The sequence below is a fragment of the Coregonus lavaretus genome (assembly GCF_964263955.1).
Source record: "Coregonus lavaretus genome assembly, chromosome: 40".
Taxonomy (NCBI): Eukaryota; Metazoa; Chordata; class Actinopteri; order Salmoniformes; family Salmonidae; genus Coregonus; species Coregonus lavaretus.
Window position 1 is genome coordinate 7,165,308 of NC_140027.1, and position 18,194 is coordinate 7,183,501.

Consider the following 18,194-nt stretch of genomic DNA (forward strand, 5'->3'; position numbering starts at 1 on the left):
GTGGTGAAATCCCAAAATCTATTTCCCACTCACTCTTAATCTTCCCTCTTCCCTCTCTCACCATCTTTTTTCTTTCAACCACTCCCACAAACGGTTATTCATTTATTTCTGCCTCCCCCGTGTGGCCGTTGACATTTATAGGCAGGAATGCAGTTAATGCAGCGAAACCCAAACCAACGTTTGACAGTTTAGTTTTAATTTGAGGCTAAATTTGAAAGTGGTGAAAACTAATAACTCCCAGCTCCAAAGTTATGAGTATGATGTCATATCGCATGTTTATCTTGTGAGAAACCACATAAAATGTTATTTATATTCCAGAGGTAATGGTCATGAGGTCTGTCAATTGTAAAATACTTAAATTGACTATTTTATATCATTACAAAGTCATTTAGCACACATCTAAAATATTTTGGTAGAAAAACGAACGAACGGCGGTAAGGTTCGAGCGGTTCTGCATGCATCTCCAATTTTAGGCTGCAGGTGTCGGAGCTTAATTTGAGAGTATTCTACAGCAGGAAAATAATCCTGCAGCGAAAGGATTATTATGTGGATAATAATTAATGTACATTTCTGTAGGGGTTTCTACATTTTTCGTAAGTGAAAGTAAAGTCTGACATTTCTAAGTGGATATTACAAACTTCAGAAGCCTTTTAAAACCCCAAATACACTACAAGTTTTACATTTCCTGCATTGCAGGATGGTTCCCCTGCAACAGGGCGATCAAATTAAGATCATACACATGTACCCACCTTGAGCGAAAGAGTGAATGGTAGGCATCAAAGGCTATGTTCACACAGGCAGACAATTCTGATATTTCTTTAAACTAATTGGTCGTTTGACCAAGCACATCAGATCTTTTAACATCAGATTTATTTTCAGAGCTGATCGATACAAATCTTGCTATCAACGTCCATGTTGTTGGTGTTTAATGTGTCTATTGCTATGACATAGTTTTAAAATACCGGTACAGTAATTTGCTTGTTAATAACATAACTACCTAGCTTACCTGTGTTTTCAGGCACAGGTAGTAACGTTGTCAACAATTCCTAAATACGCTAATTATCTAAACTCCCACGTTGAGCTTAATTGTTGCTTTACCTAAACGTTGGATAAGTAATACGCTATAACATAATTTACAAAACACAATATGTTCGACAAATTGGAGAAACAGAAATGTTGTGTGTAGCCTACGTTCACCTTTTAATCTTGCTCCCTCTGCTGGTTACATTGGAGCATCAACCGTTAAAATGTACCTGGTGCATGCACACGCACACTTCAAGTTTAAAGGCTAATTAATTACATGTGTTACCAAAATTAATGATGACATTTGGAAGAAACCAAACCAAATATTCTCCTTGAGGACTTTGCTTTGACATAAATGTGCAAATACTAAAGGAATAACATAATAAAATGTATTTAGTTACAAAGTTATTATATATTTTATATAATAGTATTTCCTTACAGTGTCCAAAAGATTGTAATGCATCTGTAAACACATTTTGCAACAATCGTATGGCAAGACAAACACATCATAAAACAATTTCAATTACACAAAATAAAACATGCATTGCCGTAACTCTAATCCACCACCATCTGTTGATTAATTTCATAGCCTATATCTATGATGACAATTATCGTAAACATTCTTACCAAAAATGATGGCAAAACTGATAACACAATAAGCAGGTTTTAGACAGCTGGCTCAGGGACAGTGCCGAATACCTGGTGGTTATTTAGGAGGGCATGGAAAGATCATAATGAGAGGATGTTGGTGGAAGAGAGAGGGAGGAGTTGGACATAAATCAAGTTGGCTAAACCCGTCGCACAAGAGAAAACCCCTGCTTGACAATGCTTCATTCTCATTCCTAGAGTGCGTGACTGAGGGTCAATGATACCTGAGCTCTGTGTACAGTCATCATATACATACTAAAATATGAGTTAACGTCATACAGGTAATACCAGTTACTTTGTCACCTTTAAAAAAGTGGTATTCAAAAATGTCTGGGGACCCCATTTCCCCCCCCCCAATCATTTCTCGCGACCCCACCCCACCCCAAATCTATTGACACAACCTTAAAATCTGTAAATTAAAATGTTTACATCAACAAATAACCTTAAATTAATTGCATTTTAATCTCTTATCAAAATGAAAATAAATCAATAAATACCTTTACTCAATACAATTTTTTTTTTCAAATGATCTTTCTCAAAAAACCTTTGTATATTGTCCCATAAAATAATCTGTACTCTTTGTATATATTATTATACATTTTATTTTGGCGACCCAACTGCAGTTCCCCCGCGAGCCCAATAGGGGTCCAGACCCAGACTTTGAATACCACTGCTTTAAAAACATGTTCCAACATAAATCCATATAATGCCTACTATCATTACACTTCAACCCTACTTTGAGTTGGACACTTCAGTATAGGCAATTAAATCCCTCATTGTATGTAAACTTTAACTGTCAGAAATCTTGTCAACATAGTCTGACTGAAATGTCTACATTACATTTCAGGTGTGACTTGGGTAAGACTATGGTTTCACAGGTTTGTTGAAATCCTGTATATAATACAGTACATTATATATACTGTATATAATACAATACAATTCACAGTATATAACAACATCATATCTTTATGATAATAAAGATATTTGAAAAACTGTTCCCAAAAACAATACAAGTAAATATAGGTTGGAAAAAACAACAATAACTTAATGAAGCTAAACCAAATGATACAGATGAATATGCCTTGTCTCATAATGGCCAGGTATGTAATGGCTATTGCAACCCTTCTCAGTTTTATCCATTTACAAATATTAAAAATAATTTATTTTACAAATATTGAATTCAAAGACATCCAATTTGGCCACCAGTGCCCCCTCAACAAACTTCACATTGATCCCTCTGATGCCCTAAAATCACCACAAATCAGGCTCCACCCACACAATCTTCTTCTGCTCCTCCCAGATGATGGAGCGCAGGGTGGTGAGCAGGGCGGTGCTGTCTCCCCACGAGCCAGGGCTGATGCTGCGGTAGAGGCAGGGCAGCTTGTCCAGCAGGGGCTCCTCGCTGCGAGAACACTCAAGCAGCTGCTCCTCGGACCAGCCCTGACGCTGCACCTTAGACCTGGGAGAGAGGGGGAGGAGGCAGGAGGAGAGATGGAGGGGGGGAAAAACAGGAGTGATGAGTAGAGAGAGAGAGAGAGAGAGAAAATCCAGAGGTAGAAAAAGACAAATAGGGTAAAAGGAGAGATGGAGGGAGAGAGAAGAGAAATTAACACAAAGATACATCATGTAGAAGGGGCAATGGAACAATATTGCTACCATTCATATTTCTTATCAAAAGTCACACAATGGCCTACTTGAGTTTGCGTGCGCTGCACTTGGACTGGGCGATGAAGATGATGATGGGGAAGATCTCTGCCCTGTGGAGGCGGCGTACACAGTCCAGGCCTAGAGGCAGCACACAGTGGGTACCCTGAGAGCAGAGGAGATGAGGAAGAGGAGAGGAGTTTCGGTACGGTCAATACTGCAGCTGCACAAATAACAGGGCCACTGAAAAAAAGGGAGGTATTATAGTTTGTGGAAAACGGTTCAAGTAAGTCATAAACCATTAAAAAAATATATATCTAATATCAGTATGTCAAATACAGTGTTGTGGCATTTTGACTATCCCACCTGCTTTATGACCCTCTCAACACTCTGCAGGGTGTAACACCGCTGACCCCCTTGTTCACACTCCTCCAGCACCTCAGACCTCTGCAGCCTGGCAGCGTGCTCGCTGGAACTCAATAACTCTGGGGATAGGGGAGGGAGGGAGGGAGAGAGGGGAAGAGATAGTTAAAGGAGATGGTGAGACAGCAGGTATGAGGAAAACAAACATTTCATCTTTATTATCGTCACCTTCAGCTACTGTGCTAATAATAGATAATCTCATTGGAATTCCCCTCTGGGCTTGGGGGCGGGGGGATATGCAGTTATTGGATGAAATAAAAAATAAAAAGAGAGAAGGAGAGAGAGAGAAAGAACGTCAGAAAAAAAAAGAAAAAAATAGAAAGAATCCTTCCTAACCTGGCTCACACAACTGAAAGCCCTGCCACTCGGCCAGCTTCTTATCCAGGACACGGCCGAGGATTGTGGGTAGCAGGAGGACTGGACGGCAGACGGGTGGGTAGTGGGGCGTGACCAGGGTGTAGGGCATGAGGGTCACACAGCCTCTGGGCGCAGAGGCATCCCCTAGAGGAGAGGACAATATTAGGACACACCAGGTTCAGGTCAATAACTAAGGCGACATTATTACTACGCATTATAGGTGTTAGAGCTGTGACGATACCAGTTTCGCAATATTTTTTCCTTCGCAAAAATGAAAACAAGATACTTGCCGTGATACCTGTATCATCCCAGCCCTAATAGGTATGGTAATATCATAGCGCTGGAGTTAATCAAACCTGCCATAGCAATGTTTATGCACCGTTTAGCAAACTTGGTTTGGCTCCAACATGGAGGATAGTCTGTTATTTACATTTACATTTTAGTCATTTAGCAGACGCTCTTATCCAGAGCGACTTACAGGAGCAATTAGGCTTAAGTGCCTTGCTCAAGGGCACGTCGACAGATTTTTTACCTAGTCGGCTCGGGGATTAGAACCAGCGACCTTTCGGTTACTGGCACAACGCTCTTAACCACTAAGCTACCTGCGATATGACGTCTATGGTTCTGGCTCTGTTATGTTTTGTATATTCTTGTGTACAAAAATGACTTCCTATCCAGCCTTGACTGTATCTGATATATACCTGGCCCAGTGCTCTTGTCCTTGCTGTCTTCTACACAGACCCACAGAGGATTCCTTCCCTGTCTCCCAGTACTGACAATCCTCACCGTCTTCTGCTTCTCCTGGGCCTGAGGACCCAGCAAACAATGTGGTAACCCGAACGTTTGACAGCGGTTCTGAGGGATATTCACATGACATGACTACAACATTTTCTTCATGAATGTTCGGTTAACACATTCTAGAAACGTCAAAAACAAACATTTTTGGAACACACACATTCGCGGGAAAGGAGTGTCACTTGACTGTAACTCAGAACCCTAAAGCGAGTTGGATTTTGGTTAGAGTAGTTCTGCAAACTATGAAACTAGTGAATGATTTTACCTTTCTAAGTGTCATGGGTTGGAAGCTCATGTCCTCAATAGCTCTGATCAGCAGGCGTTGGGCCCTGCAATGACAATTAACATATCTTCACTAATATCATTTATACAGTATGTAATTTATGTATTGGCCAATTAAATCCTACAGTAATTCTTAACAGTATGTCCTTGTATCAAACATAGATTACATGTACCACATGTTAGTTCTCCAGAGGGGGATAGATATAGCCTAGTCCCAGATCTGTCTGTGCTATAGTGGTCATAGGAGTTGGTAAGATAGCACAAACAGATCTGGAACCAGGCTAGGATAGAAAGAGTCCATGTCAACAATCCAAGACCCCATGGTGGGTACTGGACCCAGTACCTGTAGTAGTTAGGCATGTTGCCAGTCTTGAGGTCCAGCAGTTGGCAAGGATGGACGTGGCTGGCCCTCCAGGAGCAGTCGATGCCCGCTGGGCGGGTGCTTGTGACGTGGAGGATGTCGTTACAGGAAACGGTCAGAGCGTCCTGCGAGCCCCCGGGTAACGACATGTTGACACGCACGTAGAAGGAGTCACCCGACATGGCCTCGCCACTCTGCAGCTGGAGCAGGAGCTTCTCATAGGCTGAGAGAGAGAAAAGGGGAGGGACCATAGAGGATTATGATTATGACTGTGACAGATCTGGGTCACGGCACCAATGTACAGGTGTTATATATATACACAACCAACCAATATGAATAAAGAAACATTAAAATAGCATATTTATGAAATGTCAAGTGGAAGCATAACTTTGTGTTCATTCTTAGTGATACACATTACACAGAGAATGGTACTTATGCAATGCTATCGTAGCATGCCAATAGCTTTCCAGTGAGACCAGTGAAAAAAAAGACAACACTCTTTTTTGTTGTTCTGAATATTAGCCAGGTGCTGAAATGGACTACTTTGAAGTGTCCCCCAGTATGTCACTCTGTTTTTCACCCCTATGTTGCTATGTTACCTCAAAACAAACAGTCATCCTAAATACCTATAAAACATGACAGATAATCATTGATCTTCAACCTAATCATGAGTATGAGGAACTCCTGCACTTGTTTTTGTGACGAAATCCACAGAGCGCTAATCAGCTAAGAACACATATTTTTATCTTTCTAGTGCCGATCCGAGCGATTTGACACACTCCATCAAAGTCACGTTAACATTTTGAAGAACATCCTTGCTTTTACAATTGTGTCACATCAGAAGGATAATGTCAAGCAAGGGAGAAAGAAAGGATGCATTTTACAAGTATTTGCACTGGGCAGGGTATTTGCACTGGGCAGGGTATTTGCACTGGGCAGGGTATTTGAATGTGATGACGTATAAAGTATTTTAACCAGACTGTATTTAAACTTAATGATGACATATTCATATATTTTAACAGGGCCAGGGTCTCACCATCTTGATTGGGCCTCAGGGAGAGGTGGCAGAAGCCTCGGACCTGCCCCAGAGCCCACATGGCTTCCTCCAGGGTGGAGTCCTCCAGAACCATCCTTAGAGCCTGCTGAGCCTGCTCATACTTCACCTGGAACCCAGTAGCACAAACACCCATTGGAATTATAGTGCCTTCACAGAAACTGTGAGGAAGAGGGGCTGGGGGAGTTATGACACAAAATGGCTGCCATGAATCGATCTGTCAGGTGCTGTTGGATAGGAGACTGGAGTTGTGGACACACACACACACACACACACACACCTCCAATATTTGTGCCCCCGAACTGATGCCTACGTTGTTGGCGGCGGAGCCCTCAGTGACCTGGTGGACGAACACGCCTGTCTTGTTACCCCCCACCACCTGCAGCTGGCTCAGCAGCGCCTCCCCCTGGAAGGAGATGGTCAGGACTCGGCCCGTGATGCGCATGGCCCGGGGCCGGGAGCGCAGCAGGAACGGAGGGGCTGATGCCCTGGAGAGGCTGGGGTTGAGATAGAGAGGAGATGAGAGTATTTCATTGTTAGATGACTACGGAAAGTTCGTAAACAATCGAGCATCTGACCAAATTGCACGTGATTTTAGTTTCGGGTTAACCAAGATTATTGTTAAATGCATACGATGTATGTAAGGTACTTTGAGTTTGTTAATGGCGTCTTATAGGAGTAAATCATTTTCATGTGTTGTCATCATAATACCCTCTCCTTGCAATATGCAGGCTAAATGGCTTTGTTCCTCTGTACTTATACTTGCAATTCAAGGTAGTGAATGTGTGCACATCCCATAGATTTCAGTACATCAAGGTAAATTGACGTTCCTCACCCATCACTGTTGTTGCCTTGGCAGGAAGGCATGGGTGACATAACAGATTGCTCAACCTCATTTTCTGTAAATCGAATAAAACAAAAAAGAGAGACTGTTCAAGAATGTGTCCACAGACAGAAAGCGCCACAGTTAATGTGTTACCTAGCCTACCAGGCTCCAAACTTCACCCAAGGCTAATTTCATCTCTAAGTAGCCAACCAAAACATTTCCATTTGTTTTCAGGATGTCTCATCTGGGTGTTTCCCCACAAAGATATAAGCGTGTGCTTACGTGTTTATCCATGTATGCGAGCACGCAAGTGCACACACAAACACACTTGTAAGTACACACGCATGCACGCACACACATACACACAGGAATTTACTGTAAGCTGGTGAGTCCCAGTAAGGTGAGAGGTTGTTAAAGGTGTGAGTTCATTCAGTTACGTACCACTGGGGATGAACACAAAGTCATTGTCCAGTAAGGAGTCACATTCAGCCGTCTCCGAGCTAGGGACAAGAAGACGGAATAACACTTGTTTACAAAACGTCTTCTTCTTTCCTCCTTATTTTTGCTCTCACTCTCTCTCTCTCTCTAACCTCTCCTTCCCTCTCTCATGGTATCATGTATGCTGTGGCAGATAAACTGGTTGGGGGAGTTGGACTGCAGAAATCCAGAGTTGCTCTCATGGCACCTAGACTGACTTTTGTCTTCGCTGTAAACACAAAACTACGACAACAAACATGAACATGGGCAGCTGTTCATCTGTGAAAACAACCTATAATTAGTTCCAAAAATATCACCTGAATCCTCGATCAAATATCACCAGAAAGGGTGCGTTTCCAATGGCACCCTAATCCCTATATAGTGCACTACTTTTGACCAGGACCCATAGGACTCTGGTCAAAACTACTGTGCTATATAGGGACTAGGGTGCCATTTGGGACACAGCCATAGAGACTCCACATAGTTTATAGGAGGATCAAATCTACCTCTTCACAGTTCTAATAATAAAATGGCTCTGTTGTAGAATTATCTAATGTTACTAGAACAGAAAGAAGGGCTGCTGGGAAAAGCCTTGAAATGAAGCTCTTCCCGGCAACACACAGAGTAAACACATTGCCTTCCTGTTAAAAAAGCAGACTTTGGATAGTGACATCACATCACTCAGAATATAGAAGGAAGCATGCCAACTGTGCTACTGTGTAAAATGTCCAACTGGTTCTGAATGAGGAGTCCCCCCCCCTTACCTGTCTCGATTGTACCATAGGGTCTCTTCTCGTCTCCGCAGTGACTCTGGGCATGGAGGCTCCACATTTTGGGACCGCACACTACTTGGACATATATCGCCACTCTACACACAGACACACAATTACCAGAAGGAAGGAGAAGAAAAGTTTATGATGCAAATCATTAAAGCCAAATCAGATGATATAAATCCAGCACACACCCACACCTTTATACTGCATCCACTCATGGAATCGGGGCATATTGCATGCATGCGGCGGAGGCGGGCACGAGGTCGGGGGCTGGCGGGGAGGCTGTCACTGCTGGAGCCCTGGCTCTCCCAGCTGAACTTCCTCTCCTGGAGACAGACAGACAGACACACACACGTTAGTCTTAAGTACCTCATTTAGGATCTGCTCTGTATGTAAATCTGTATACAATGTGAATGTGTGTATAGACATGTACACATGTACGTCCATACAAGTGTGTGTGCGAGTGTGCATACAACGTGTATGTGTGTATATGTATACAGTGTGTGTGTGTGTTACCCTTGGTGTGTCGGGGCCCCCTCGGCAGGCACCCCAGGCCCTGAGGGTGAAGACCTTCTCCTGGAGCTCCACCAGTTGGCTGCGCAGCATGTCCTTCTCAGCCAGGCTCCTGGCTATCTGGGCCTGGGCCTCGTCTCTGGACAGGTACGCCTGGAGGGATGGACAGACAGACAGATAGGGCGGCAATAAGACAGATATACATACAATGAGTGTACAAAACATTAAGGACACCTTCCTGATATTGAGTTGCGCATTCACCCTCTGAATGGCACACATACGCCATTCGACAAGTGACATCAATAAGGGATTATAGCTGTTACCTGGATTCACTTGGTCAATTTATGTCATGGAAAGAGCAGGTGTCCTTAATGTTTTGTACACTCAGTGTATGTGGAGTGACAAGCAAAGACATACATGCAGCAGGTCAGTATGCAGATAGGTGGATATAGACAGACAGACAGACAGACAGACAGACAGACAGACAGACAGGCAGGCAGGCAGGCAGGCAGGCAGGCAGGCAGGCAGACAGACAGACAGACAGACAGACAGACAGACAGACAGACAGACAGACAGACAGACAGACAGACAGACAGACAGACAGACAGACAGGTAGGTAGGTAGGCAGGAAGGCAGACAGACAGACAGACAGGTAGGTAGGCAGGAAGGCAGACAGACATATATACAGACAGCTAGGTAGGCAGGCAGGTAGGCAGGAAGGCAGACAGACAGACAGACAGCTAGGTAGGCAGGCAGGTAGGCAGGTAGGCAGGTAGGCAGTCAGACACACAGGCAGGCAGACAGGTATGGCATTCCAATAATTGATTTCAGGATGAGTAATGATGCCATAAGCTATAAGGTAATAGCTCCTTACGTGGTCTCTCTCTGCCTGTAGCTCCCTCAGTTGGTTCTGTATGACAGTAGTCTTCTGCTGGTACATCTCACAGTCCAGAGACAGCTTCTGAACCTGCAGCGCCAGACACTCCTTCTGTTCTACAATCTAAGAGCAAACATACCCACACAGTATTTAGACTTTGGCCACTCTAAAATGTACTGTGTAACACAAAGCAGATTGCCTTTCAGCAGATATTTGCTGTTGAATGAAATGGCCAACTCAAAAGGGTTGTTCACAATCTCATAGACACACACACCTCCTGCCTCTCGCGGGACAGCTGCTCATTATCCTCTCTGTAGCACCTGAGCTGCTCAGCAAGCTCTATACCGCCATCCCTCGCGTCAGCCAGGTCTTGGGCCAGGATATCCTCACGCGCCTGGAGAGGGAGGGAGAGAGAGAGAGAGAGAGAGAGAGAGAGAGAGAGAGAGAGAGAGAGAGAGAGAGAGAGAGAGAGAGAGAGAGAGAGAGAGAGAGAGAGAGAGAGAGAGAGAGAGAGAGAGAGAGAGAGAGAGAGAGAGAGAGAGTTAAGAGGAAGAGACAATAGTCAGAACCACAGTGTGTCTCAGCAATTCTACAGTTTGTTTGTAGAAGTCTGAGCTTGTGTCCTCCTCACTCACTGGGGTGAATTTCTCAGCCTCCAGTAGCTGCCTGCGCAGAGTGCTAATCTCGTCCCGCAGATGCTGCATCTCGCTGGGGGTGGTGCACTTGAGCGAGCGCTGCCTCTCAAAATCCGTCTCTGTCTGGGCTTTGCGCAGCTCAAACTGAAGCTGATATACCTGCCCATCATAGAAAAACAAAAGACTACTGTCACAAATTCTGTGACCGCAGTATTTGACCACAGTTGCTTCAACATGTTTCCTATTGTCTCTTGTTGTTTCTTACAGTAAATGAAATGTATCTCTTAAAGATGGAATCCGCAGTAGGGGAAACAGCACCACTGTCCACCCCACGGCTGTTGTTATTGTTTTTGTTTTGATGACGAAACAGAGCTGGGGAGCGTCGTGCATTGTAAAAAAATATATATTTGCAGTACATATGCTGCTGTTCTATCGCGTGTGCAATGATGTCAGAGGGGAAAAAAACAGTGTTCGTTGTTTGCATTAATTTCTTTGTTGTTGTAATATCGCAAACGGGCGTGGCAGTTTCACCATTAAGGATTCCAGCTTTAACACGTTTCAACACCAAAATAATGCTGGTATTAGTTCAATACACTTTACAATACTTTTGGTCAACTCCGTAACAACACTGTCAATACCGTAACAACACTGTCAATACCGTAACTTATCACTTCATGTAATGTAGTGCAGTCATCACCACTCCTGAATATCACACAGCTAACCCTTTTACCCTTACCTGCAGGTTGAGGTCGCTACTGTGGATGTTGGCGGTCGACCTCTCCTCGATGGCGGCCGTGTACCGTACATACAGGTCACACTTCTCGTCCTTCAGCTTCAAGATGTCATGGTGCGCGGCAGCCAACTGCTTCCTCATGCGGCCGTGGTCGGCCTTAAGACGGCGAAACTCCTCCCCCTGCTCCAGAGTCTGACCTAGCTCCGCCTCCAGGGAGGTGCAGCGCGTCCCCAGCCGACTGGCCTCCTGCCGAGCCTCCTGCAGCTCCTTCTGCATCCCTGTCACGGCTCTGACCAGGTACTCCGTCAAGTCTGAGTACTTAATCAGGCCTGGGAGGAAATCCGGTTACGATGGACACACTACACCCTGTTGCTAACCCAGGGCTACTGATTGGACTATGTATAATTTCCCACCAAATATTTTTACCAAATTATTTACTCCAAAGATTATGTGAATCATTTATAGTTAGAATACTGTTTACTGATGAATAGAATGAACACATTGTACTGTTTTCAAGCCGACAGGTCAACTTAAAAAAAGAGCCATCATCCTTCAAACAAGGTAACACGCCCCTCTCCTTAACACATGGCCTATATGACCCACATGGGAAACAGGTCATGTGTTGTGTGCTACTCACCACTGAAGCCAGAGGGCTGGGCGCTGGGCTTACGGCCTGTGACCTGGGTGTAGAGGGTGGGGTAGTGGATCATCAGGCTCTCCAGCAGGGCCATTGCTCCGTCCCTTCCCTGGATACGCAGCAGGTCCAGCATGTGACCTAAAAAAGACAAAGGCCTTGGTCACAACGTAAACCAAACACATAGACGGACTGTTTTATGGACTGTTATTCATAAAAATGTACTGTTGTATTTCATCATTAATTTAGTAGTTTTATAGGGAAAGACACTATTAAAATATGGACATGTTGAGTTATAAACATTTATGAATTGCAAAACTAATTTTCACCACCAGTTATAAGACATGCTCAAGAGTGTAGATATACACTAAGTACACAAAACATTAGGAACACCTTCCTAATATTGAGTTGCACCCCCTTTTGCCTCAATTCGTTGAGGCATGGACTCTAGAAGGTGTCAAAAGCGTTCCACAGGGATGCTGCCCCATGTTGACTCCAATGCTTCCCACAGTTGTGTCAAGTTGGCTGGATGTCCTTTGGGTGGTGGACCATTCTTGATACACACTGTTGAGCGTGAAAAACCCAGCAGCGGTGCAGTTCTTGACACACTCAAACCAGTGCGCCTGGCACCTACTACCATACCCGTTCAAAGGTACTTTAATATTTTGTCTTACCCATTCACCCTTTGAATGACACACATACACAATCCGTTTAAACGTTTTTGGAGTTCTTCCCCTGTAGGATGGCCAGAGTTAGGGTGACTAAATTAATGGAGGCCAGAGAAAAAATGTGGTCAAAAATCTTGAATATTGCATCATGTCAGCTAGGCTGGATTCTGTGCAAGAATAAAGGCTACTTGGCTACCACTTTCCCGTTGAACTCGTCACCTTTCTTCTTGAATCCGTAGGTCATAAATATAGAGGTAAGATGGATATCGACTTTGAGACATGACAGTATTTTCATATTTGAGTTTACGCTTTTCATATTAATTCGAAATTCCTGTCCTTTACCGAAGATTTCTCACAAAAACAAGCGTATCTCTGTGAAATGTTAACGGAGCACTGAGCGTATAACAACCTTTTCATTTTCAAATCCTTTTACATTTAATTCAGCTCGTGTCATGGTAATTTTGATTTTTGCCACCAGCGGAAACAACTTTGAAGACAACGACCACAAAATGTAAAATCCTCAAAAGTTGTTACGAGAAGCTTGCACGGCTATGTCAACAAAGTTGTTACGAGAAGCTTGCACGGCTATGTCAACAGAGCTCAGCGCTAATTAACATTTACATTTTAGCAGACGCTCTTATCCAGAGCGACTTACAGTTAGTGATTACATATATATATTTTTTATACTGGCCCCCCGTGGGAATCGAACCCACAACCCTGGCGTTGCAAACGCCATGCTCTATCAACTGAGCTACATCCCTGCCGGCCATTCCCTCCCCTACCCTGGACCAATTGTGCGCCGCCCATGAGTCTCCCGGTCGCGGCCGGCTGCGACAGAGCCTGGATTCGAACCAGGATCTCTAGTGGCACAGTTAGCACTGCGATGCAGTGCCTTAGACCACTGCGCCACTCAGGAGTGTATTAGGTTACGATATCCAACTTTTTAAAAGAATGCTACTGATATGTTAGAACAAGACCCCACTGAATGATTCAGAACATGAATAATCATATTTGTCTTGGTAAAATGTATTTTAAAACATAAGGAAGTAAATGTAATCACCAAAGCTGGTTAGAGTTGGTAGACATCCTACAGTATCTCTTACTCATCCAAATTCCTTCCAACTCAGTGGCCTTGTGGTTAAAGTGTCCATCATGAGATTGCAAGGTCGGTTCCTGGTCGAGTCATACCAAAGACTAAAAATGGGACCTGATGCCTCTCTGCTTGGGACTCAGCATTAAGGAGGTGGATTGGGGTTCAGGCCCTGTGACATACTAGCGTCCTGCCCGGTGTACTCAAGCTGCCTCACTCTACCGAAACAGGGCATAGGCTCCTACTCGTATGGGCCGTTCTGGCTGGCACAAGGCTTACTACTAACTCCTTTAAAGAAATGTTTTCACAAAACCAAGTGAAAAAATCAACACCAATAGAATCAAATTGATTTGAATAGAATACAACAGAATAGAAAAACGATAGAATAGAAAAAATACAAATAGCATACAACAGAATAAATCTAAAGTAATACAATAGAAAATAATATAATCTAATAGAAATGAATAGAATATATGTCTTACTGGTCCTCATGGAGCGGTTGGTGAGCTTGAGGCAGGAGAGGATCTCGTCTTCATCCATCTCTGTGAGGACCCTGGCCTGGCGCAGGTAGGGGATCAACATACATGGTTTCACACCCAGGGAGATACGATGACGGTTGTCGTTGATCAGCTCCCATACATCCTCCTCACCCATCTCCTTAAGGTCGGACCCCTCCGGAACACACTCCGCTGCCATGGTGAGTGTGGGCGTGTGTGAGGCGACACACTTCGAGTGAGTGTCACAGTCAATGGTGGTCGCAGGCAGATGCAGTCCCTGCAGACACAGATAAGACACACACACTCAATCACACACACCTAGTATCATCGCTGTCCGATGCTGGGTGAAAAGCAAACTTTCAGAGACACAGGGACTCCAGCTCTGTATGAGAGAGATTTATTTTCCACGCCCAGTTGGTGTAGGCGTCAATGCACGCAAGGGTGTGTGTGTGTGGGAAAACCTGAAAGACAAGAAACATACTCCCCACTGAATCAGTGCCCACGCACACACCGAAGGACTGCTCACGCACGCATACAATAACCTGAAGATGTGTACATTTCACAGTTGTAAACATCATATTGTCCCGTACCTCCTGTGCTTCACTGATCTAGGCCTATTGTACCTTTTCTTTGCACTACATGGCACTGATTCAATATCCGCAGCTAGAACACAAAGCTACTTGCCTTCCTCCATGTTCTTTATTACTGAAGCCATATTGCACTGTTTGTTGAATGGGGCCACGTCACATTAACGAAATCATTAATAATTATGTATCTTAAAGACAGTGGTTGTGATTCACAGCCACTGTCGTTAAGATACAGAATTAACCTATCTCATTCATTCATTCGTTCATTAATTCATTCATGCCAATTACTATAGCTACAGCCTTAGGCCAATCAGTGTAATTTTGTAAATGCAGGATCTCTATAGCAAGACGAATAATTCACCCAAGTTTCGTCAAATATTATCTTCTTCAGTACGGTCTGAGATATCGCGTGTGACTAAACGGACGGACGGACGGACACAGATCCATAGTCCCCTCCTCGATTTCATCTTGGGGAAAAACAATAGCTCAAGAGATAGGGGATCTTCGCTGGAAATATACCACCTGTATATACATGCTTCATATTGTGTTGTTACCATATGTGACTCTTATTACCACGTGTAGCCTAGTAAACTAATACTATGCCAAAGTTTGGCTATGATAACAAAACCTTAGATACAAAAAGGTAGGCTACACCTTATTTGCCTTTGGTCTCTACACGATAGCATTTATTCAAGTAGGCTACAAAACTGGCAAATGAAGGGAGGAAATACTGAGAAACAAGAATACACAGAGATGTTACTGAATAACCATGAGGAATTTCAGGAATTGAGTACAATTCAAACGCTTATATTTAAAGTAAAATACATATAGACCTACTTTAAAAAGCGTAAAATGACTTCTTATAATATTTACAAAACATAACTAAAATTGATTAGTGCCATATACCTTTTCTTGGGAGTCGCAGGTGTAGCCTATATTTAATCACCATGAACGACCCTACGCGTGCGAGCAGCGCTCCTCCCGCCAATGACAGCGCATGGGCGAGGAGGACAAGTAAACTGACTAATCGTACAAAGTTACTAATCATCCAATCAAAAAAGAAATAGTCTGGGTTAATACTGATGGACTATAGCCTAATAAAAGAACAAACAAAGACATTAAGCTATTTCCTGGTAACATTCCTAGGGCAATTGGGTTATTCCTTGGGAAATTGAATATTAAAAGACTGTGGGCATTAATATGGAGTTGGTCCCCCCTTTGCTGCTATAACAGCCTCCACTCTTCTGGGAAGGCTTTCCACTAGATGTTGGAACATTGCTGCAGGGACTTGCTTCCATTCAGCCACAAGTGATGTCAGGCACTGATGTTGGGCGATTAGGCCTGGCTCGCGGTAGGCTTTCCAATTCATCCCAAAGGTGTTTGATGGGGTTGAGGTCAGGGCTCTGTGAAGCCAGTGAAGTTCTTCCACACCAATCTCGACAAACCATTTCTGTATGGACCTCGCTTTGTGCACGGAGGCATTGTCATGCTGGAACAGGAAAGGGCCTTCCCCAAACTGTTGCCACAAAGTTGGAATCACAGAATCGTCTAGAATGTCATTGTATGCTGTAGTGTTAAGATTTCCCTTCACTGGAACTAAGGGGCCTAGCCCGAACCATGAAAAACAGCCCCAGACCATTATTCTTCAAACACCAAACTTTACAGTTGGCACTATGCATTTGGGCAGGTAGCATTCTCCTGGCATCCGCCAAACCCAGATTCATCCTTCGGACTGCCAGATGGTAAAGAGTGATTAATCATTCCAGAGAACGCGTTTCCACTGCTCTGGAGTCCAATGGTGGCGAGCTTTACACCACTCCAGCCGATGCTTGGCATTGTGCACAGTGATCTTAGGATTGTGCGCGGCTGCTCGGCCATGGAAACCCATTTCATGAAGCTCCCAACTAACAGTTATTGTGCTGAAGTTGCTTCCAGAGGCAGTTCGGAAGTTGGTAGTGAGTGTTGCAACCGAGGACAGATTTTTACGCGCTACGCACTTCAGCACTCGGCGGTCCCTTCTGTGAGCTTGTGGGGCCTACCATATCACGGCTGAGCCGTTGTTTCACCTAGACGTTTCCACTTCCGCTTCACACTTTACAATTACAGCAATTACAGTTGACCAGGGCAGCTCTAGCAGGGCAGAAATTTGAAGAACTGATTTGTTGGAAAGGTGGCATCCTATGACGGTGCCATGTTGAAAGTCACTGAGCTCTTCAGTAAGGCCATTCTACTGCCAATGTTTGTCTATGGAGATGGATGGCGGTGTGCTCGATGTTATACAGCAACGGGTGTGGCGTAAATAGCCAAATCCACTAATTTGAAGGGGTGTCCACATACTTTTGTATATATAGTGTATCAATTTTTAGCTCATGAGATGTCACATGGCAAATACATTTGAATAATGTGGAGTCCTGGTTGCTATTGAAATATGACATTTGCAATGGTGTCAGAACTTAACTGGAAAATGTATCATTGAGATGACACATCAGTGGTTGCACCTCCAAAACCACATTCATTCCATTGAGTTACTTCCTTACTGCCTATGTAGGCTATTTACTTGGAGCGGCTTTGAATTATAGCCTGTGATATGAAAGGTCTTTATGAAAAGTAGCCTAGACACTGTGTGTGCAATACATGGGTGTAGTAGTCCAAAGACCAATGGAACTCGGTTGTTGTTTTTGTGACAACCAACGAAACCATCAACAACAAGCAGTTTTCTCAAGTTTAAGGTATGAGAAACAATATGAATCCACCCCACTGTGACTGATTTCTCAATCAACACTGACAGATGCCCATATATGAGACTGGCTAGACTGGTATACAGTCATTTGGTGTCACAGTGGAAAAGTGCAGAACATACCAACTGCATTTACATTGACATTTTAGTCATTTAGCAGACGCTCTTATCCAGAGCGACTTACAGTTAGTGAGTGCATACATGATTATTTTATATATATTTTTTCATACTGGCCCCCCGTGGGAATCGAACCCACAACCCTGCCGTTGCAAACGCCATGCCAACTGAGCTCAACTACCGGTACATATTTACAAAAAAATTTTTTTACTTCGGTATGTGTCCCTTCATTCGTCAACACGGACACCAAGGCTGCGTTTACACAGGCAGCCAAATTCGGATGTTTTTTTTTCTTCCCTAATTGGTCTTTTGACCAATCAGATCAGCTCTGAAAAAGATTGTTTGTGAAAAGATCTGATGGGATTGATCAAAATACCAATTAGAGGGGAAAAAATCAGAATTGGGTTGCCTTAATGTACACCTCTCCAAGTACTTATGTTGAC

At 43.8% G+C, this 18,194-nt stretch overlaps 1 protein-coding gene across 2 annotated transcripts; it reads right to left on the bottom strand.

Moving 5' to 3' along the window:
• Nucleotides 1–1,176: 1,176 nt before the first annotated feature.
• card14 (caspase recruitment domain family, member 14) lies at nucleotides 1,177–14,622 on the bottom strand. 2 transcript variants are annotated; one of them, XM_084156932.1, is made up of 20 exons: nucleotides 14,296–14,622; nucleotides 12,059–12,196; nucleotides 11,425–11,750; nucleotides 10,689–10,847; nucleotides 10,328–10,447; nucleotides 10,051–10,176; nucleotides 9,180–9,329; nucleotides 8,861–8,989; nucleotides 8,655–8,758; nucleotides 7,855–7,913; nucleotides 7,423–7,486; nucleotides 6,868–7,084; nucleotides 6,570–6,696; nucleotides 5,516–5,756; nucleotides 5,156–5,219; nucleotides 4,797–4,950; nucleotides 4,075–4,239; nucleotides 3,682–3,800; nucleotides 3,366–3,481; nucleotides 1,177–3,130 (listed from the first exon to the last, which is right to left on the bottom strand). In XM_084156932.1, exons 1-20 carry the CDS (start codon nucleotides 14,507–14,509, stop codon nucleotides 2,923–2,925), a joined length of 3,000 nt encoding a protein of 999 aa, XP_084013058.1. In that variant the 5' UTR covers nucleotides 14,510–14,622; the 3' UTR covers nucleotides 1,177–2,922. The 2 variants fall into 2 exon arrangements, with proteins under 2 accessions (XP_084013058.1, XP_084013059.1); XM_084156933.1 differs by having other exon boundaries at nucleotides 4,797–4,902; nucleotides 14,296–14,621.
• Between the last annotated feature and the right edge of the window lie 3,572 nt (nucleotides 14,623–18,194).

Excerpts from the sequence above, each read along its gene's own strand:
- card14 (XM_084156932.1), bottom strand. The coding sequence starts at position 14,509 with ATGGCAGCGGAGTGTGTTCCGGAGGGGTCCGACCTTAAGGAGATGGGT. Across the intron at positions 7,914-8,654 it reads CTATGGTACAATCGAGACAG|CTCGGAGACGGCTGAATGTG; the intron begins GTAAGGGGGGGG and ends TCTTGTCCCTAG. Across the intron at positions 4,240-4,796 it reads GGACAAGAGCACTGGGCCAG|GGGATGCCTCTGCGCCCAGA; the intron begins GTATATATCAGA and ends CCTCTCCTCTAG.